Source organism: Podarcis erhardii (assembly GCF_964252035.2).
Source record: "Podarcis erhardii genome assembly, chromosome: 16".
Lineage (NCBI taxonomy): Eukaryota > Metazoa > Chordata > Lepidosauria > Squamata > Lacertidae > Podarcis > Podarcis erhardii.
In genome coordinates this window covers 34,914,165-34,936,070 of record NC_138514.1, presented here as the reverse complement: position 1 = coordinate 34,936,070, position 21,906 = coordinate 34,914,165, and the positions used below count along the sequence as shown (strand labels likewise).

At 47.3% G+C, this 21,906-nt stretch overlaps 1 protein-coding gene and 1 long non-coding RNA gene across 2 annotated transcripts in view; one reads left to right on the top strand and one right to left on the bottom strand.

The window, feature by feature from the left end:
* LOC309331814 overlaps positions 1–21,906 on the bottom strand; it is a 138,035-nt gene that overhangs the window by 49,295 nt on the left and 66,834 nt on the right. The gene's annotated exons all lie outside the window — the stretch shown is intronic.
* The window catches only part of RPH3AL (rabphilin 3A like (without C2 domains)), a 49,706-nt gene that overhangs the window by 18,717 nt on the left and 9,083 nt on the right, over positions 1–21,906 (top strand). The window contains exons 5-7 of the mRNA XM_081844270.1: positions 9,884–9,970; positions 16,330–16,507; positions 20,553–20,666. Of these exons, the coding sequence (XP_081700396.1) occupies positions 9,884–9,970; positions 16,330–16,507; positions 20,553–20,666 (379 nt within the window). The remainder of the gene's footprint in view (positions 1–9,883; positions 9,971–16,329; positions 16,508–20,552; positions 20,667–21,906) is intronic.

Here is a 21,906-nt window from a genome sequence, read left to right as displayed (position 1 = left end):
TAGTCCTGCTGGCCACACGACCCGGAAGCTGCACGCCGGCTCCCTTGGCCAGTAAAGCGAGATGAGCGCCGCAACCCAGAGTTGACCATGACTGGACCTAATGGTCAGGGGTCCCTTTACCTTTACCTTTACCCCGCCCATCACTTTGGGCGGTTTCCAACAAAATATAAAAAATACAAGAAAACATCAAACATCAAAAACTTCCCTAAACAGGGCTGCCTTCAGATGTCTTATAAAAATCAGATAGTTGCTTATTTCCTTGACATCTGATGGGAGGGTGTTCCACAGGGCGGGTGCCACTACCGAGAAGGCCCTCTGCCTGGTTCCCTGTAAGCTCATTTCTCGCAGGGAGGGAACCGCCAAAAGTCCCTCCTTGGAGCTGGACCTCAGTGTTCAGGCTGAACGATGGGGATGGAGATGCTCCTTCAGGTCTACTGGGCCGAGGCCGTTTAGGTCTTTAAAGGTCAGCACCAACACTTTGAATTGTGCCTGGAAACGTACTGGGAGCCAATGTAGGTCTTTCAAGACCGGTGTCATATGGTCTCAGCAGCTGTTCCCAGTCACCAGTCAAGCTGCCGCGTTCTGGATTAGTTGCAGTTTCTGGGTCACCTTCAAATGTAGCCCCATGTGGAGCGCATTGCAGTAGTCCAAGCGGAAGATGACTAGAGCATGCACCACTCTGGTGAGAGAGTCCGCAGGCAGGTAGGAATCTAGTTGGAATCTCCTTTCTTATAACTTGAAGCCATTGGTTCGGGTCCTGCCCCTACGGAGCAGCAGAAAAAAACTTTGTTCTATCTTCCACGGGACAAGCCCTTCAAATATATGAAGATGACTATCTTTTTTAATATATATAATAATATTTATTAAAGTTTCAAAAGAATTACAAAAATGAAAAAAGAAAAAGAAAACAAAAAATACAAAGTACAGAAAAAGTAAAAAAGCAATTAAAAACATTTCAATCTTTCCATGTCTTATCTTTCATTTACTTATTTCCCTGACCTCCTCTCACCTCCCTCTTTTGTACAGTGGTGCCTCGCAAGACGAAATTAATTCGTTCCGCAAGTCTCTTCGTCTTGCGAGTTTTTCGTCTTGCGATGCACGGTTTTCCATAGGAATGCATTGAAAATCAATTAATGCGTTCCTATGGAAACCGCCTTCCCCCGACCTCTTCTGGCGGGCGGCATTTTAAAATCGCCCGGGACAGCGGAGGACTTCTCCGCTGTCCGGGCGATTTAAAAGCCCCTGGGAAGGCAAGCAGGGGGGACAAAGACTTTTGCCCCCCGCCTGCCTTCAGAAGAGGTCCAGGACAGGCTTCGCGGACCTCTCCGCAAGCAGCGGGAGCGCTCCTTGCGGAGAGTTGCCAGCGCGCCCAGGCTTCGCGGCCCCGCCGCCCGGCTTCGGGACATCGTTCCGATGCCAGGCGGCGGGGGGAGGCTTTCTCGCCCCGCCGCCCGGCATCGGGACGATGCCCCGAAGCCGGGCGGCGGGGGGAGGCTTTCCCGCCCCGAAGCCGGGCGGCGGAGGGAGGCTTTCCCGCCCCGAAGCCGGGCGGCGGGGGGAGGCGTTCCCGCCCCGAAGCCGGGCGGCGGGGGGAGGCTTTCCCGCCCCGAAGCCGGGCGGCGGGGGGAGGCTTTCCCGCCCCGAAGCCGGGCGGCGGGTGGAGACTTTCCCGCCCCGCCGCCCGGCTTCGGGACATCGTTCCGATGCCGGGCGGCGGGGGGAGACTTTCCCGCCTTGCCGCCCGGCATCGGGGCATCGTTCCGATGCCGGGCGGCGGGGGGAGACTTTCCCGCCCCGCCGCTCGGCTTCGGGACATCGTTCCGATGCCGGGCGGCGGGGGGAGGCGTTCCCGCCTCGCCGCCCGGCATCGGGGCATCCTTCCGAAGCCCGGCGGCGGGAGGAGGTGTCCCCGCCCCGCCACCAGGCTTCGGAGGAGGTCCGAGGAAAGCGGGGAAGACGAGCTGCGCTTCCCCACTGTCCCGGAGATTTCCCTATGGGCTGTCGTCTTGCGAAGCAAGCCCATAGGGAAATTCGTCTTGCGAAGCGCCTCCAAAACGGAAAATCCTTTCGTCTAGCGGGTTTTCCGTCTTGCGAGGCGTTCGTCTTGCGGGGCACCACTGTATTCTAGTTCAATAGTTGTTTCAGCAAATCCTTACCCTTTTTGCATTTATCTTGATACTTTATCGTAATATATTATAACTTTACATTTTTACATGTTAACAATCCATTTTTACATACCCCTTAACAACATTATTGCTAAAACCACTTAGCTTCATTCCAACCTCCCTCTAACATTCCTTAATTATGAAGATGACTATCAGATCTCTCAGTTTTCTCTTTTCTTGGTGAAGCACACCCAAATCTCCCTCCTCTGTTCTTCTTAAGCCTTTATCGCTGATGCTCTCTGCTGTGCTTTGGGTTGATCAAGTTTGTTTGTATTCTGCCTTTCCATAGTGAGCTGCGTTTAGAGCAACTTCCAGCACTCATTTATTACCATTTTGGTACCAGTATGAAAGCTTGAGGAAGCGGGAGAGGGAGAATGATTTGCAAAACATCTCAATGAATCCAAAGAAGGTGAAAACCTGCATTTTAGCAAGTGTAGAATAAAGTCAGTTTTAATAATAATAATAATAATAATAATAATAATAATAATAATAATTAATACTTGTTGTTGTTTAGTCATTTAGTCATGTCCAACTTCGTGACCCCATGGACCAGAGCATGCCAGGCACTCCTGTCTTCCACTGCCTCCCGCAGTTTGGTCAAACTCATGCTGGTAGCTTCGAGAACACTGTCCAACCATCTCGCCCCCTGTCGTCCCCTTCTCCTTGTGCCCTCCATCTTTCCCAACATCAGGGTCTTTTCCAGGGAGTCTTCTCTTCTCATGAGGTGGCCAAAGTCTTGGAGCCTCAGCTTCAGGATCTGTCCTTCCAGTGAGCACTCAGGGCTGATTTCCTTCAGAATGGAGAGGTTTGATCTTCTTGCAGTCCATGGGACTCCCAAGAGTCTCCTCCAGCACCATAATTCAAAAGCATCCATTCTTCGGCGACCAGCCTTCTTGATGGTCCAGCTCTCACTTCCATACATCACTACTGGGAAAACCATAGCTTTAACTATGTTTAACTTTGTTGGCAAGGTGATGTCTCTGCTTTTTAAGATGCTGTCTAGGTTTGTCAATAATAATAATAATATCTGGAATTAGATACATCAGTGGAAAGCAAAAAAGAACTGAAATGTAGTGGATCCAGGAGACTCTGCAGCCTGGGTTGCACACTACACAGAGAGTAAGACCTTCTGTATGAATGGGACCGAGTTTTGCAGCCCAGTTCCCCAGCCTGCATAAGCCTGGTGGCATAGAAAAGTTTTTCAGCAGGCGTTGAAAGGTCAAAGCAGAAGGCTCCTGCTGAATCTCTGGTGGCAGAGTGTTCCACAGGACTCTGTGTTAAGGCTCAGTTTTTTGTCGCTGTCTGAGGAACCTCACCAACACTGTGTGTGTGTGTGTGTGTGTGAGAGAGAGAGAGAGAGAGAGAGAGAGAGAGCAGCATCGCTTCTACAAAGGATCTTGGATATCGAGCCGCGATGCAAGGAGTCGCGTGGTCCCTAAGGTGCCCTGAATCTAAGTTCTTCAGGGCTTTGTCAATTAATACAAGGGCGTTGAGCGTGTAGTTAAACTACAGAACTCACTGCCACAGGAAGCTGGGATGGCCACCAGCTTAGATGGCTTCAAACGGGGTGGAACGGATTCCCTCGGGAGGTGGTGGACTCTCCTTCCTTGGAGGTTTTTAAGCAGAGGTTGGGCGGCCATCTTGTCATGGATGCTTTAGCTGAGAGTCCTGCATCGCAGGGGGTTGGTCTAGATGACCCCCAGGGTCCCTTCCAACTCCACAATTCTGTGATTCTATGAGGTTTGGCGGAGGAAAATGCTATGGATGGCTACTAGCCACGATGGCTAGCCTCTGGCTCCTCAGTCGGAGGCAGCAAATACTTCTGAATACCAGTTGCTGGAAACCACAGGAGAGGAGAACGCTCTTGTGTTTGAATCCTGCTTGCTGGTCAGCCTGAAATAATAATAATAATAATAATAATAATAATAATAATAATAATAATAATAATTTATACCCCGCCCTCCCCGGCCAGTGCCGGGCTCAGGGCGGCTATCATCAATAAAATTTCAGTAAAAACATAATAAGAAAAAAGAAAAAGAAAAATTTAAAATACAGGTTAAAATGTAATTTAAAATGCTGGCCTAGACGGGCCACTGGCCCAATCCTGCAGACTCTTCCAGCGCTCTCAGCGTGGCTTGGTAGTTGATGGGCAGCCAGCGAAGATATTTATCTTGAGAAGCAACCTTGTGAAAACCTTGTAAAACAAAGGAAGGTCGACTCGGGAACTCTGGCAGAGTGTGTAAACGTGCGCCCAATAAGCTGCTCTTTCCTTGCATCAAATTTCAACGGAGTTTGCCTCTCGTGCACTTTCCGTGCGAGGAAAAAGCAACACTCAGCCTTGCGTGAAAACGGATTGCGGCCACCCGTTAAGTATAGCCCTCTGGGCTGGGCTTGGCAAGGTTATAGGTTTGGGGGCTTCCTCTCTCCCACCCCCCACCAATCTAAAGTCCACAATTTTTCTTTCCCATCCCGCTTCGCTGCCTTCCCATCTGAAACCCCATTTAGTTTGCGAAGCGCAAGGCTTCCTTCACGCCTGACGGCACGGAGAAAGCATTTAAGTGCTTTTAAATTACCAAGGGAGGTGATGTTGAAATGACAGCTCACTGTCTGCAAAATAGTTTCCACAGGGAGCTGATTTTTTATTTTATTTTTTTCATTTTTAAAATATCTCGCTTCTTTTTTCAATTTGCGATATTCTAAGGCAGGGGGCAAATATAGCTGGCTGGGTTGCCAAGCTAAGCCACTACTCTCTTTTTATTTCATTTTTAATTCTTTTGCTCTCCTCCGCCACCCCCAATAGTCAGTTTAGTGGGAGAAGACAGGGGTGGGAAGGAATGAGGAAGGAAGCGGTATTGCCTCAGGTAGAACCTACACCAAACCTTTGAAAGCACATTTCCCCCCTCCAAATCATCGTGGGAACTGTAGCCTACCTTTCAGAGCTACAGTACCTGGCACACTTAACAAACTATACTTCATGGTGGGGGGAGCTGCATGCTTTAAATAAGGATTTCCCAAACTTGGGTCTTAAGCTGTTTTTGGACTACAGTTCCCATCATCCCTGACCACTGGTCCTGCTAGCTAGGGAGGATGGGAGTTGTAGTCCAAAAACAGCTGGAGACCCAAGTCTGGGGAACCCTGCTTTCAATGTGGATGACTTGCAAGAACTGCTAACAGAAGATTGTTACCTTCAAACCATGGTTGGTGGAAACGCCAACCAACTGTGGTTAGTAGGAACCTAACTGTTAAGCTTTGTGGCTTAGGGCCCTCGTATTTACAGGACTGCCTCTCTTGGTCTGCCCCGCAGAGGACCTTAAGGTCCATGAATAACCATAGTTTAGAGGTCCCAGGCCCTAAGGAAGTCAGACTATCCTCCACCGGGGCCGGGGCCTTCTCAGTGATGGCTACGACCTGGTGGAATGCTCTGTCCCATGAGCCCTTCAGGATTTAACCTCCTTCTGTTGGGTCTGTAAGACAAAGCTATTCCGCCTGGCCTTTAATTTGAATTCAACCTGATCTTTTATTTCCCTTCTCTACCCGCCCCCTCCCCTTTTATGAAGATCACCCGCTCTGAGACCCCACAGCTAATTCTCCCCTGGCCTCCTTGCTGGCCCAAGTAGGACCAATTCATCCAGCTAGCCCCAGGGATTATCTAAAGCTTATTTCCCCTAAATTGATTTTTGAATTTTCTTGTTATTCATGTTTTTATACTGTTTTAAATTTGTTGTTAGCCGCCCTGAGCCCGGTTTTTGAACCGGGAAGGGCAGGGTATGTATAAATAAATAAATAAATAAATAAATAAATAAATAAATAAATTTATTTTCTTTGCTATATTTCCCCCCCACTTTTCGGACAAATATTGCCTCTCAGTGATTTAAGAGAGAGAGAAGGGTCTCGTCGTAGGTTTTATCAACTAAGAAGGCAAGACCCACAAGAAACGGGGAACGGAGGAGGGAAATGATGTTTTCTTTGCCAGGCGTGCAGAGCTTCAACTTTAAGCAACAGTGCCCAGTTTGAGCCAGTCTGGTCTTCCTTTGCTGGTTTCTCACTGGTTCAGCATCTCCCTTTCAGGCAGAAGGTTCCAGCTCCAACCCCCAATGGCAACTCCATGTGGGGCTGAGGAAAAAGCTCCCCGCCTGAAACCGTGGCAAGGTGCTGCTGCCAGTCAGTGTTGACAGTACCAACCTAGATAGACCAGTGTTTTGTTGTTGTTTAGTCGTTTAGTTGTGTCCGCCTCTTCGTGACCCCATGGACCAGAGCATGCCAGGCACTCCTGTCTCCCACTGCCTCCCGCAGTTTGGTCAAACTCATGTTCGTAGTTTCGAGAACACTGTCCAACCATCTCGTCCTCTGTTGTCCCCTTCTCCTTGTGCCCTCCATCTTTCCCAACATCAGGGTCTTTTCCAGGGAGTCTTCTCTTCTCATAAGGTGCCCAAAGTATTGGAGCCTCAGCTTCAGGATCTCTCCTTCCAGTGAGCACTCAGGGCTGATTTCCTTCAGAATGGAGAGGTTTGATCTTCTTGCAGTCCATGGGACTCTCAAGAGTCTCCTCCAGCACCATAATTCAAAAGCATCATTTCTTCGGCGATCAGCCTTCTTGATGGTCCAGCTCTCACTTCCATACATCACTACTGGGAAAATCAGAGCTTTAACTATGGGGACCTTTGTTGGCAAGGTGATGTCTCTGCTAACTTCGTCCAAAGCCCAGCTCCCTATGTTCCTAAAACTAGAAAGAAGAAGACAGCGGAGATATCCCAAATATAAGTTCCAAGGGGGTAGCCGCATTAGTTTCGTCTGACCCAACATCCATCAGGTTGGCCGATCTTTGGTTCAGTGGTAGATCACCTGCCTTCCATGCAGAAGGTCGTGTGTTCAGGATCTGGCAGGTAGGACTGGGAATTGTCCCCCAGCCAGAAACTCCAGAGAGCAGCTTTCAGTCAGTGCAGGCAATACTGAGCTGGTAGATTTGAATCGGCATAAGGCATCTTCCTGCGTTCCTATTGAAACCAGCCCTGAACTTAGACCAGGGGTAGGCAACCTAAGGCCTGGGGGCCGGATGCGGCCCAATCGCCGTCTCAATCCAGCCCGTGGACGGTCCGGTAATCAGCATGTTTTTACATGAGTAGAATGTGCTTTTATTTAAAATGCATCTCTGGGTTATTTGTGGGGCACAGGAATTCGTTCCAAAATATAGTCCGGCCCACCACATGTTCTGAGGGATGGAAAAGGTTGCTGACCCCTGACTTAGAACCATGAGGTCTGGAAACTTGCTTTGGTTCACAAAGAAGGGCTGCAGCTCGGTGGCTGTTCCTTCTTTCGGCTGATAGATGGGGATTTATTCTCCACATGTCAAACTTAAGAATTTTGTGAGGATTTGAGGAGATCCTTCTTTCTTCTTAGTATCCTTCAAAGTACCTGCAAATAACCCCCACCTTGCAAAACTCTCTCCCCCTTTTCTCCTCCTCCGCCTGCGAGCCAAAGCGAAGGAAAACCTTTTTTGTTTCCTGAGTGATATGGCTGAAAAGCAGGAGGGAATTTCTTATGTTGAGGGCTTCTAGAATTCCACAGCTGCCCATCAGGGGGCAGCACTTGACTGTTACAGGCCTTAGCTGTAGACCTCGATTCCCGCAGAGAGAGAAACAGCAGTGATTTATTTCCTCCCCTTAAGTAAGGTAGCAATCCTGGACTTCTCATGTTTGGGTCTAGCACAGGGCAGGAGTGGGGGACTTTTTTCAGTCTTGAGGGCCACGTCCCCTTCCTCGTAACCTCCTGGGGGCCGCACGCCAGAGGCAAAGGTGAGCAGAGTAATAAATGTAAATGTTAAAACACACAGTGGTGCAGCTGATGAGATTCCTACTCAGAGTAGACCCATTGAATGGGCCGAAGTTGGCCATGTCCATAATTTCAATGAGCCTACTCTGAGTAGGAGTGGCCTTGGATATTCCTTATGTGCCCCCTCTCTTCCAGGCAAGGAACAGGCATTTTCAGCCAGGTGAAAACACTCAAGGAGAGTGGGGATCGGGACCAGTGGGGAGCGTGGCCTGAGAAGAAGGGGAGGGGCTTCCCAAGTGTGCCAAGGGCATGATAAAGAGGACTAGAAGGCTTCAAGCCAGACGTTCTTCACCTTTGCTCTTAAGAACAAAGGAGTTGGGTATTTTTTAGCCTATGCAAGAGGAGGCTGAGAGGAGATAGGAGAGTATTCCAGTATTTAAAGAGCTGTCTCATGGAAGATGGAGCAAGCTTGTTTTCTCCTGCTCCAGAGAGTAGGGCCTGAACTATGGGTAGGCAACCTAAGGCCCGGGGTCTGGATCCGGCCCAATCGCCTTCTCAATCTGGCCCGCACACGGTCTGGGAATCAGCATGTTTTGACATGAGTAGAATGTGTCCTTTTATTTTAAATGCATCTCTGGGTTATTTGTGGGGCATAGGAATTCGTTCATTTTTTTTTCTTTTCAAAATATAGTCCGGCCCCCCATAAGGTCTGAGGGACGGTGGACCGGCCCCCTGCTGAAAAAGTTTGCTGACCCCTGCCCTGAACCAATGGATTTAAATGACAAAGAAGGAGATTCTCACTAAACTTTAGGAAGAACAGTGCAATGGACATCCTCTGTCAGGGATTCTCAAGCTGTGATTCCCGCATTGCAGGGGTTGGGCTCATAGCTGTCAACGTTTCCCTTTTTTAAAGGGAAATTCCCTTATTCCGAATAGGATTCCTTGCAAGAAAAGGGAAAAGTTGACAGCTATGGTTGACACTACAATTCTATGCGGCTTCTCCGGGGAAAACCTGTATGTGTTTTTAATGGGTTAACCAGCCTTCTCGATGGCGATCAATGGCCGCTAGCACCACCTGCGGCTCTTGCAGTTCAATTCGGCACCTTAATTCTCTTCCCCTTCCAGCCACCCCCAGCACCATGAGGGACTATTGCCGTTCCCTCATTAGGAGAATTGATTTTATATTGAGCACCAGCTGTTTATCCCCCGGCCGAACCTGCCTGCTACATATCTCTCTCTCTGTTTTTGAAACGTTTACCCATCTCATGCCCTGTGGGTTTGTTCCTCCCACCCCTCTTGTGGCTGGGGAGAGTTGGTCAACAGCTAAGCCACCCTCCCCAATCTGAGCTCCTATGGCCTGCAAGCAGGGTTGGGCTTGGAAATTGCAGCAGCGCAGCTTGGCACCTGCGGCGGACGGTTAGGAGCCGCCATTTTGATTTCCCACAATGCTCTGGGGCAAGAGTTGCCAACGTGGCACTTGCTGGAACCAGCGAAAAGCTCGCTATTGCCACGTTTTGGTACCTGATAGGAAGCCCCCCCCCCACACCCAATTTTGTGATTTTGTCTCCTTTTCTGATTTTTAAGATACCTCAACCATAACAACATGCCCAACGTGGCAGCCATTTTGTATTGGGCCCCTCTCCCCGCGGCAGCCATTTTGTGACTGGCCCCCACCATAGCTGACAACGTTTCCCTTTTTTAAGGGAAATTCCCTTATTCCGAATAGGAATTTCCCTTAAAAAAGGGAAAATGTTGACAGCTATGGCCCCCATGGCGCGCTTTCAGCATTTCCCAATGGAGCAGTGCACCATGGGGAATTTAAATGGCAGGTCTCCTAGACCCTGTTGTTTGTTTGCTTCTTTCCTTCACGGGGAGGGTGACGTTGACGTTGGGCTCCTTCAGCCTTTCTAATGGTTCCCACCCCAATCCCTGTCGTCTTTCCCCCCCAGAAAGTCTGCACCAAATGTGGGATTGAAACCCTGAGCGCCCAGAAGCGGCCCGTCTGGTTCTGCAAGATTTGCAGCGAGCAGAGAGAGGTGAGTCTATGGTGGCAGGATTCCTGCATTGCAGTATCAAATGTCTGCTTCTTCAGGAAAGACTTCAATAATAATCAGAGGCGGGCAGAAATTATTACTTGCAGGACCACTGAGTTTTTGGGTCAGTAGAAACTAGTTTCTGCCTGCCTCCTTCATCCACACACCAAGGCGGTCTCGAGTCTCATGCTTTAGGTTTGGAAGGGTCAGTCTGGATGATGCCCAGGGGTCCCTTCCAAACCTGTGATCCTGTATCCTGAGAGCCGGTGTGGTGCAGCAGTGAGAGTCAGACTAGGACCCAGGAGACCAAGGTTCAAATTCCCACTCAGTCAATATCTTGAGAGCATCAGATTGACTTATCCCAGCAATAGAATGTCCCACATTAAACTTAGATTGCAGGTGAGGAACAAAACACACAAAACACTTCCTGTGAAGGGAGATGAGTGTTGGTTTGACCCTTGCACCTTCATTTTTTAACCGTTGTGTGAAGGATCTATTGATTTGCCCTCCCTCCATTAACTGAGTTTAATCCTTATTTTTCTTGTTTAATTTATTTATTGTTATATCTATATCCCATTTTTCCTAAAAGTAAATGAAATCAAGTTGGCAAGCATGGTTTCCCTCTTTCCCCCTTTCATCCTCACAACAATCCTGCGATGTAGATTAGGCCAAGAGGCTGTGACTGGCCCAAGGATCTCCAAGGGAGCTGCATGGCTAAGTGGAGATTTGAACCCTGGTCTCCCAGTCGTTTAGTCGTGTCCACTACTGGGAAAACCATAGCTTTAACTATACGGACCTTTGTTGGCAAGGTGATGTCTCTGCTTTTTAAGATGCTGTCTAGGTTTGTCATTGCTTTTCTCCCAAGAAGCAGGCGTCTTTTAATTTCGTGACTGCTGTCACCATCTGCAGTGATCATGGAACCCAAGAAAGTAAAATCTCTCACTGCCTCCATTTCTTCCCCTTCTAGAGAGGAAATCTCACTCCTCAAAGCTTTATAAAGAGTGCATGCTTCTAGCACAGGAACTCCTGACTCAATACTGCCATCTCCACATGGACATAACCATTTTTTACCAGTGGTGAAGGCAGTATATTCAATCTTGCGAAAGTGAAAGCACGTCTGTATTTTGGAATTGTTAAATTTTGCAAATAGGGTGCCAAAGTGTCAAAATGACTAGGTGGGAAATGGCTCAGTGGCTGATCTCAGCCCAACCGACCTCTTGGGGTGTTGTGAGGATGGGGAGAATATGGATGCCTCCTTCTGTGGAAGGGTGGTATACAATGTGAGGAATGAGAAGTAGTTGAGCGATAAAAGCAGAGTAAGACGTTTTCAAAATGTCTCCCTTCATCGGTGCCCTTATCCAGGAAAAGCAGTCGCTTCCTTTACCCCTTGACAGGGCCGGCACTGTTTTGGATGGGGTGCCTTGCTCAGCCCCTGTGAAGCTTGACGACGCGATGCTGTTTAAACACCAGCCTTTTAACATGAAAAATCTGTCCGGTTTGAGGCTTGTGCAGAGCCAGGAATGATTTATTTGAAGCCTGATCACCTCCTGCTCGCAGCAGACTAGGGACGGGCAGATATGTCAATTTCAGTTTCCGTCATATTTCCAATCTTCAGCTCTCCATATTTCTGCAACAGTTTCCAGTAAAAAAGAAAGCCCTCGTAAGAATTCAGCAGTGTAGTGTGAGTTTCTCTTAATAGGCATGTTTGTCATTCAGTTTTGCCTAATATCCACTTTTGGTAAAGCAAGGGTGGGTAACAACAACAACAACAACAGCAACAACATCAGACTCTTAATATCAGGGTTGTGGGTTCAAGCCTGAAAGATTATTGCATTGTAGGGGTTGGACTAGATGACCCCTTTTGTCCCTACCAACTCTGTGTTTCTAATAATAAACAATTGTTAATTGATCTCTGCTTTTAACTTTTTTGTGGTTTTTGTTGTACGGTCTCAAGCTTTATTGCTGTAAACCACTTTGATATCTTTTTATGGCATGTTGTTGTTGTTGTTTAGTCGTTTAGTCATGTCCGACTCTTCGTGACCCCATGGACCAGAGCACGCCAGGCACTCGTGCTGGTAGCTTCGAGAACACTGTCCAACCATCTCGTCCTCTGTCGTCCCCTTCTCCTTGTGCCCTCCATCTTTCCCAGCATCAGGTCTTTTCCAGGGAGTCTTCTCTTCTCATGAGGTGGCCAAAGTACTGGAGCCTCAGCTTCAGGATCTGTCCTTCCGGTGAGCACTCAGGGCTGATTTCCTTCAGAATGGAGAGGTTTGATCATCTTGCAGTCCATGGGACTCTCAAGAGTCTCCTCCAGCACCATAATTCAAAAGCATCCATTTTTTTATGCCATAGTGGTAGATAAGTATTTTTATAAATTAATTCTAATGATAATCATAATGTGCCATTTTATGCACGTTTTACCCTGGCAAATGCATTATTTTTTGCACACCTTGACTTGGCCAAACAGCAGCATTTCAAAATCCACAGGAGCGCAAATTCCATAGGCTGGCTGTGTTTCAGTTCACATGCTTGTTTCAGGGCATGCGGATTAAGTAAATTCGCATTTCGGAATTAAACTGAACTGGATTTCTCTGAATTTCTGATGTCTTCTACATCAGAAGGTGCAGTATGTGGACTTGCTTTACCTGGGTTTAGGAAATCAGCCTCTTCCCACCCACCGATCCCTGCTGCTCTGCAAGGCAGTCGTGTCGTGGAGCCAAGACAGATTGGTCCAAAGGATGTAATTGCAAAGTTCTGCTGGTGCATAATGAAAAGGACCGGGGTGCTTGTTTAATTTCCCCACTTGCCTCGTTTATCCTGCTGCCGCCTGACTTTTTCTTTTTTTGGGGGGGGGGGGTTACAATTCTGTACAGCCTCATTAATAATGGTGTGCGTGTTCTACATGATAACCAAATGGGCCTGGGCCCATATGACATCTGTTAGCAAGCTGTAATGAGAGGGAGAATGTATAAAATTACCTGGAGCTGTGCCCATGCTTGCTTCGATCACCAACCCCACCTGCTTCCACCTCCTTGCCAAACCGTCCTCCCTTCCCTTAGATTTGCTCCTCCATGGTCTGCTTAGTCTGCCCACCTCAGTCTCCCTCTTCTGCCTTCTTTCTCCTCACCCTCCAACGCTGCTGCAGTGGCTCAACAGCTCTCAGAAGACTGTTAACACTCTCTAGGTTGCAGCGCCACCTGCTGGTGCCCAAGGAAACTACTGTGTGATGACAGCCTTATCTTTTTATTATATCAATGCCATGCATCTCAAACATAGCCATTTCAGCATGGGGTGCAGAATCAAGAATTCTCAGAATCTCTTTTTTCCTTTTTAATAATCAGGTTTTCAAGAGCAGGGCTCATCATACTTTAGGCTTGCGTTTTCCTTTTTCCTTTTTTCCTGGAACCCATACTTGGGCTTGCGGGGATATTTTTTTTGTTTTGTTTTTTCTGGAACCCACCAGCTGGAACCAAGGGCGAAATACATATGCTTGGAAAGAAGGAATTATTATCTTGGGGATCTGGTTTTGAGAACTGAACTGAGCTCATAGTCTTGTCTACCACTTCAGACGCAACCCCCGCTGTACTTCACATCAGAAGTATAGTTCAGGAGAGAATTCGTTTTGTGTTGTCGCTGTTGAAACATTTGGGAGCCAGAAATCCTCATGGATCTACTTCAAATGTCCAAAAGGTCGAGCAGAAGATCCCAATACAGCTTCCTCCCATACCAGGCCTCCTGGGAGCTGCAGGCATCGTGTTGGCCATGCCCACTTAACTGATGGGCACTACTAAAAAAATAAATTTAAGTGCTGTGGCATCTGGGGGGCAGCCCTGGGGACGGTTCATAGAATCACAGAATTGTAGAGTTGGAAGGGACCCCCAAAGGCCATCAAGTCTAACCTTCTGCAATGCAGGAATCTCGACTCAAGCATCCATGATGGAGGGCCTCTTTCTAAAAGCCTCCAGCTGAGGGAATCCGTTCTGTGGCTCTTGCCCTCAGCAAGTTCTTCCTAGTGTTTGGTTGGAATCTCCTTTCTTGAATCCATTGGTTTGGAGCAAGAGAAAACAAGTTTGCCTATTATTTATTTATTTATTTAAATTTGGATACCTGCCCTTCATCTGTAGACCTCAGAGCGGTTCACAACATAAAAATACAGGATAAAAACGCATCTTCCATGTGACGGCCCTTCAAATATTTGACGACGGCGATCATATCTTTCCTCTCCTCCAAGCTGAGCACCCCAAACTACCTCAGCCATTCCTCATAAACCCACAGGGCCTGAAATATTTCCAAACCTTCCGATTCTCTCCACCCCAAAAGCAGACCCACACTTCCTTGACTCGAAAAACTCGTCTTGTTCAGTTTGCTTTGTCGGAAGGCTCCAACGAAACTGGGTTGGCTTTTTTGTCTCTGGATATTGCTTCGTTTTCTCTTGCGCTCCCTTCCCCCCTCCCTCTCCTTTACCCTTTAAATGTGCGCTAATAAGCTCCCTTCATCGCAATCTCGCTATTAAAATCTAAATTGGAACGTGTGGCGAGCATTCTTGCGGGAAGTGCGAAGTCTTGATCGCTGCAGCCGGCCGCGTCTGCCGCTGGGGTGCCCTAATCTTCTCGCTCCGATTTTTCACACTCAAACGATCTTTTTCTCTCGGCTTGAGTCCCTCTTAGGCTGAATTTCTATAAGGAGGCAGCAGCCTTTCAGCAGCTTGTAATGCTTTTATTCCGTTTTTAATATTGTACTTCCATTTGCCCCTTCTATGCGGTTTTTACCAGAGAGCACTCAAGCCTTTGTGTCTTTCGTAGGCCCTCTTGGGAGTGTCTAACTGCCTTGTGAGCTTGGATTTCTTATTGCGAGGTTCCAGTCATGAATGCCGGGGGGAGGGGGGGCTATCCCATACAGCACAACCACATCATCCCGCAATCTTGGAGGGCATTGGGCTGAACACTCCTGCAGTACAATGTCCTGTCCTAAAGTTAGATTGCAGGTGAGGATCGTTTAAAAAATACTATTTGCAAAGATAAACGAGGGTTGCCAGAAAAGGGCTTTTTGGCTCTTGCAGACTTCATTTCCCCCCTCACCATTGTGCAAAGGATTGATTTGTTCTCCCTCCATTAATTTGGTTTAAGCTGCCCTTTATCAAGCTTGTCGTGTCAGCTTCAGAAAAGAGAGAGAGAGGGAGGGAGAGAAGAAAAATAGGTTGGAAGAGAAATTCTTATGCTGGACTTTGAATAGCTTGTTTTTCTGAACTGAAATTGGATGCTTTTGCTCTGAGCTCTTATTGGTTTGGTTGCAAAAAAGTTCTCCAAAACAGCTGCAAGACCCTCCTCTCATAAGTGTCTCTGCATGAGTCACTGTTCCAGGCGTTTCTCAGTTGGCAGAAAGCCACGATTTGTACAGAGACGCAAAGGGCAGACTCTTTTGTTTTTGAGGGCAGGCTGTTTCTCAGTTAAAAGGCAATTTCTCTCCTGCTGTTGATTGCCATGGTGATTTTCAGAGCAGGTTGTTTAAAATCAATATGTAATAGATCAATCTTGAATCCTAATTACGATTCCCTCTTCTCTTATATAAAGCACATGAAGGATCTACCGTATCTTTACATTTATTTCATGACTTCTCTCATTAATGCGTTAATAACTGTAAGCTTATATTACAACTCACTGTAAGCTTTTTTAAAAATCTAATCGTAATAAGAAAGTTTCCAGCAGTTGGTATTCGGATACAGACAACAACCCTGTGAGGTAGACTAGTCAGAGAGAGACAGTAACTTGCCCAAGGTCACCTAGTTTGCTTCATAGCCGAGGAGGGATTCGAACCCTGATCTCAGAGGCCCTAGTCTGATGCTCTAAGCACTACAGTGGCTTCCCAGTGGCATGGGAAGAACAGGCAATTTCTGCACCCGGGTTGATTTCTGTTGGGATTCTCACAGGGCTGAGTGCTGTTCAATCAGTGGTTTCCCTGAGTTAGACGCTCAGTGCTTGTTCCGTTGTCCTCATTCAGTGTCCACAGGATCTTTGCAACGGAGGAGGATGGAGAGAAAACCAGAACAAACCAGCCCCACAGCCAGTACAGTGGTACCTCGGGTTAAGTACTTAATTCGTTCCGGAGGTCCGTTCTTAACCTGAAACTGTTCTTAACCTGAAGCACCACTTTAGCTAATGGGGCCTCCTGCTGCTGCTGTTGCGCCGCCGGAGCACGATTTCTGTTCTCATCCTGAAGCAAAGTTCTTAACCCGAGGTAATATTTCTGGGTTAGTGGAGTCTGTAACCTGAAGCGTATGTAACCCGAGGTACCACTGTACATCCCTTGGGTCACCCCAGGAGGGTCCAGAGATCACCCCAGTTATTTGCTCTCCTTCTCTCTAGGTTTGGAAGCGGTCCGGCGCCTGGTTCTACAAGGGCCTCCCCAAGTACATCTTGCCTTTGAAAAGCGGCGGGGGCAAAGCCTGCGAGCAGACCCCGCGGCCTCGTCACCTGGAGCTGCCAGCGACGGACCTCAAGGGGGTCTCCCCCCGCCATTCCTTCACCTGGGCCAGAGGAAGAGGTCAGTCCTTTCCGGGCTCTCTGTGGCCTGACAACGGGGGGTGGGGTGGGGTGAAGACTTATAGGGCCACAACACGATTTTTATTGCAGAAATAAGTGGTGGCGGTGGTGGAATCTTAGAAGTGCAGTGTTGGAAAGCAGCCCCAAGGATCATCCACCTTGCAACTTCTGCTTAAAAACCTCCATCAAAGGAGAGTCCACCATGGATATTTTAGCTGAGATTCCTGCACTGTAGGAACGTGGATTCTTGGAACTTGAATCCTAACCGCCTGAGCAGGAGAAAACAAGCTTGCTAACCACCTTCCATGAGGCAGCCCTTTAGATGTGTAGAGCCAGGGTGGTGTTTGGGTTAGAGTGTCAGACTGGGACCTGGGAGATCGGGGTTCGAATCCCCCATCGGCCATTAAACTGACCGGGTGACCTTGGCCAATCACTGTCTCTCTCCATCTAGCCTACTTCACAGGGTTGTGGTGCGGATTAAATGAGGAGGGGGAAGTCCAGAATAGATTTAGCCAGGGCACAGGGGAGAGGGGAGGGAAAGAGAAGTCCTGTTGAGTAGCCAAAAGCCCTTGGGCTATGGGAGAAGCTTGGTTGGACACTGCCAGCTCTATTAGGGCAAATTCTTTGCAAATGCTAAGAGAGGGGCACACCTGAATGTTTGCAAATTTTTGTGTGGACTTCAAAGAAAAAAAAAAGTTCATAAACTGATCTGGAACTGAGAAAGCCTGGAGAAATGGGTAGTAGCTGAAACTGATAAATTTGTCCACCCCATATCATAGAATCATAGAATTGTAGAACTAGAAGGGACCACAAGGATCATCTACTCCAACCCCCTGCAATGGAGGAATCTTTTGCCCAGCGTGGGGCTCAAACTCACAACCCTGAGATTGAGTCTCATGCTCTACCGACTGAGCTATTCCCATAATTTGGGGTATCTTTGGTGGGTGTTGATGCTATGGGTGTGCACTCTCACACAGCTGCATTGATGTGAGTATTTACGCTTCCTGGCTGTTGCCAGGGTAACCCCTCCCAGCTCTTTTCGGCACTTGATTTATGGCTGGAGGAAGTGCCAACAGCTCTGACAACCATTTTGCCGTGTTGACAGTCGTCCTCCGTCCCCTTTTTGCGTCGACATGTGTTTGTGGGGACGATCCACTGCTTTGTCGCACAGAAACTCCTAGTGTGGTCTCCTTTATTTCTGAATATCCCCTTGCCACGTGAATTGCAATAGATGGAAAACCACCTATCGGTGCAGAATTTGTGCTAAGCAATTTGCTGTTGGGGCATGGCAGTATTAAGAGTTGCCCTTCTTGGAGGAACCAATCTTTTTGGGTGTTTGCACAACCTGGGCATGCTCAGAGCAGCCACTTGAGAAAGCCAGAACAGTAACTCTTGCAGAGAGCTGGAACGCAGGTAGCCTGTGCTGTGTCAGGAGTGATCCTATGCCCAGTGTAGGGATGGGAGTGGAATGATTTACTCCTAACAGAAGGTGATGGGAAGGAGGAATGGACAGACCAGTGACTCATCCAGAGACACAGCAGCCTTTCTGGGCTTTCCAGAAGACTGGGAGGTTAAATGCAAACACCCCTAATTTCCAGTTCCTGAAACAATACACAAACCATAACACATCAATCCTTCAAAATCCAAATAGCTCCAAATTTGGTGACGCCATTCTCTACATGCACACAGTGTACAAAAACGCACACTTTGTGGGAAATGGTTCTTAAAACATATATATTGGCAAAACAAATGCATTCTTTGGGAAACTTCCACTGAAAAATGCAGAGAGCTCCTTGGAGGAAAAAAAGGGTTGGGATATAAATGCAATAAATGCAATGCGGTGACTTCATTCCCTATTTTCATATTTTCTTTGCTCCAGCTTCAGATGAGCTGTTGCTCAGCTGGGGCTCACCCTTGGACTTTGAGGCCTTCTGCAAGGATACGGGGATTGTCTATCCGTTGTCAAATGGCCTTGCCATAAAAAAAGGAAAAAGACAATTCTGTCTCCTCTCCTCTTCTCCCCCACCTGATCTCACTATCAAACAGCTGGCAGCTAAATTAGTTCCCTCCTCACATGGTGTTTAAATAGAAGAAGTGGTTGCAGTTTTCTTTTTTCTCCTTTTGTTTTTTTTTTGCTGCAAAGTGGGAATAATTTACCAATTCAAATCGCACCCTTAGATTTGTGTCAGCGAAATTGAGCCTCCTTCGTTTTTATCGCTCTCTCTTCCTCTGTCTCCCTTTCGTTGAGTTTGCAGAAACAGCAAAAAGTGAAGTAACATTTAATGAGACTCGTGTTTGGCACGATCCGCTGTTGGGGTTTAGATTGCTTGCTTTAATAGCAACAAAAAAACAAAACAAAATACCTGTCACAAATGACCAGAACCTTACTCGGAAAGTCACTACGTGCTTCCTTGTTCAAAATCCACAGCATAAGACCCTCAGATATGAACATACAGTGGTGCCCCGCAAGACGAATGCCTCGCAAGACAAAAAACTCGCTAGACGAAAGAGTTTTCCGTTTTTTGAGGTGCTTCGCAAGACGAATTTCCCTATGGGCTTGCTTCGCAAGACGAAACGTCTTGCGAGTTTGTTTCCTTTTTCTTAAAGCCGCTAAGCCGTTAATAGCCGCTAAGCCGTTAAGCCGTTAATAGCCGCTAAGCTGCTAAGCCGCTAATAGCTGTGCTTCGCAAGATGAAAAAACTGCAAGACGAAGAGACTCGTGGAACGGATTAATTTCGTCTCGCGAGGCACCACTGTATTTGGTCTTGAGGTTCTGGAGCGAAAGAACAAAGAAGTCGATCCCTTCTCCATCAGGGTCTGTGAGATCCAATGAAGCCGATTGTTTGAAGATTCCCAATGGGGCATCTGGTTGGCCACTGGCCTGATCCAGCAGCCTTGTCTTCTGCTCTTACATACTTAATCTTGCAGCTAGCAAGCTCAAAACCTTTTAATTTCCAGGTGTTTCTCCCCCCCCCCCAATATGTTATTATAGGAGTTGCTTCTGAACAACTCCTGAGAAATATCACAAGAACATTTGGGTCTTATGAACACTGGTTGCCTGTGTGCTTCGGAGTCTATCTCTAGGGTCTTCCGCTGGCAGACAAAACCCTAAATGAGCTGAGCACCAAATATCCCATGTAGATCTGCCTGGATGTTGAAATCTCCAGGAGAAATCTCCCTGCAATTCATTGAGCCAGTATTGCATGACAGGGCCTTCTCTGTCGTGGCTCCCGGGTTATGGAATGTCTCTGAGTAGTGTCTGTCTTCAAAGCTGCATGCATATCTCAACACCCAGACAAGATATATTATAAGCTACGTCTCATACAGCAAAATATTTTATTTAGAGTTTATTGGACTCCATCATGACTGCATAAACATGGTATATTGACGACAACATGCTGTTGGAGATGCAGTAAGGAGAGTGCTTCTTTGAAGCATATGGTTTACATGGTGGTCAGCGTTAGCAAATTTTTGGAGAAAAATACTAGGAAGTATAAGAACTATTGTGGGGAAGGAGTTACAATTTTTGGAAGGTAACTATAGGATAAAAATATGACCTCCTTTGATCAATGGATAGATGACATGACAACTCTTGTAACCTGTGAACAGATCGCTTTCAGACGAAAATTATGCATGGACAAATTTAATATTTGGAAAGTATTTATCGAAACCATAGTAACTCATGAAGTGAGGGATATAATAAGTCTTATCTATTTACATAGTTCTGCAACCCTAATTAGTTTATAATGTTACTTCGTTATTGTTGTCATCCTGCTTTCTTTTGTTTCTTCCCTCCTCTTCTTTCTTCTTCTTATTTACTTCAATTAACTGTAAAACTTTCAATAAAATATAAATAAATGGAAAACCCCCAGTTTAGATGTGCCTTTCCACACAGACATTTGGGGGGGGGGGTTGAGGATGGAATCTGAATATCCCTCTCACTGCGGCAGGCTTGCCATTTCTGACTAGTGTTGATTCAGTTTATAATTTATGGCCGGATCTTCCCCCCTCCTCCCCTTCCGCCTTGAATTTCCGTCTCTCTACAGTGGTCTCTAGTGATAGTGACAGCGACTCTGAGTTCAGCTCGTCGAGTCTGGATGACCGGTCTTTGCTCGCAGGATCGAAGGGTTTCAAGATCAGACAGCACCGAGCTGAATCTGGTGAGGAAAGCAACTTCTTGTGTCACTGGGTGCTCCTTCAGCATTGCAGTATTATTAATTATTATTAAGATTTTATTAAATGTACAGTGGTACCTTGGTTCTCAAACTTAATCTGTTCCGGAAGTCCGTTCCAAAACCAGAGCGTTCCAAAACCAAGCACGCTTTCCCATAGAACATAAGGCAAAACAGATTAATCCGTTCCAGACTTTTAAAAACAACCCCTAAAACAGCAATTTAACATTAATTTTACTATCTAATGAGACCATTGATCCATAAAATGAAAGCAATAATCAATGTACTGTACTATTAAATAAATAAGAAGGCATTGTAGATGATAAAAATTAAAATCAATTTTTTTTCTTACCTGCACTGATGATAGTCATTGTTTGGATGGGGGGCTTTTATCCATCAGTCAATCAGTCGGTAGCTGAACTGGGTTCCACACAGTCACAAAAACAAATTAACTGAAAAAGCCGCAAAAACAAAAACGCAAAATAAATAGCAAACACAAAAGCGCCAGACTTAATCCGTTCCGGAAGTCCGCTTGACTTCCAAAACGTTCGAAAACCAAGGCACAGCTTCTGATTGGTGCAGGTGCCCCAGAAACAATAGCCTACAGCTGCATCGGACGCTCGGCTTCCGAAAAACGTTCGAAAACCGGAACACTTACTTTTGGATTTTTGGCGTTTGAGAACCCAGGTACCACTGTGTATACATTTGAAGGAACACTTTGTACAAGTTTCTGAGGCACAGGGGCAGAGCCTTTTTCACCCAGAGGGCCACAGAACCTTCTGGGGGGCCACTTGCCAGTGGTGGGCGGGGCCCGAGGCAAAAGCGGGAGGGGCAACTGATGCAAATTTTTACCTGTGTGCAGGCAAGTTTCTGCACACTCTCACCCACCCCCCCATCCTTCCACCCAGGCAAGCAAAGAGGAACGATCAGAGTTCAAGGACACATTTCCTGCCACTCAAGGAAGGGGTGAAGTCGGGTTGGTGAGGGGTGTGGCCTGGGGAGAGAAAGGGGTGTGGCTGAAGAGAAGGCGTGGCTTGGGGGAGACCTTTGAGGGCCAGGCAGAGAGAGACCTAGAGCGCTACATTTGGCCCTCAGGTCAGCACAGACCATCTTAGGGGGCTGGAAGGCCAGGAGAAATGGCAGCAATCTTTGAAACGCTGCAATTTGGCTCAGGTTCAAAACCCAGTGTTCAAAAAGGGCACTATTGGTGTCTTGGTTAGAGCTCTGA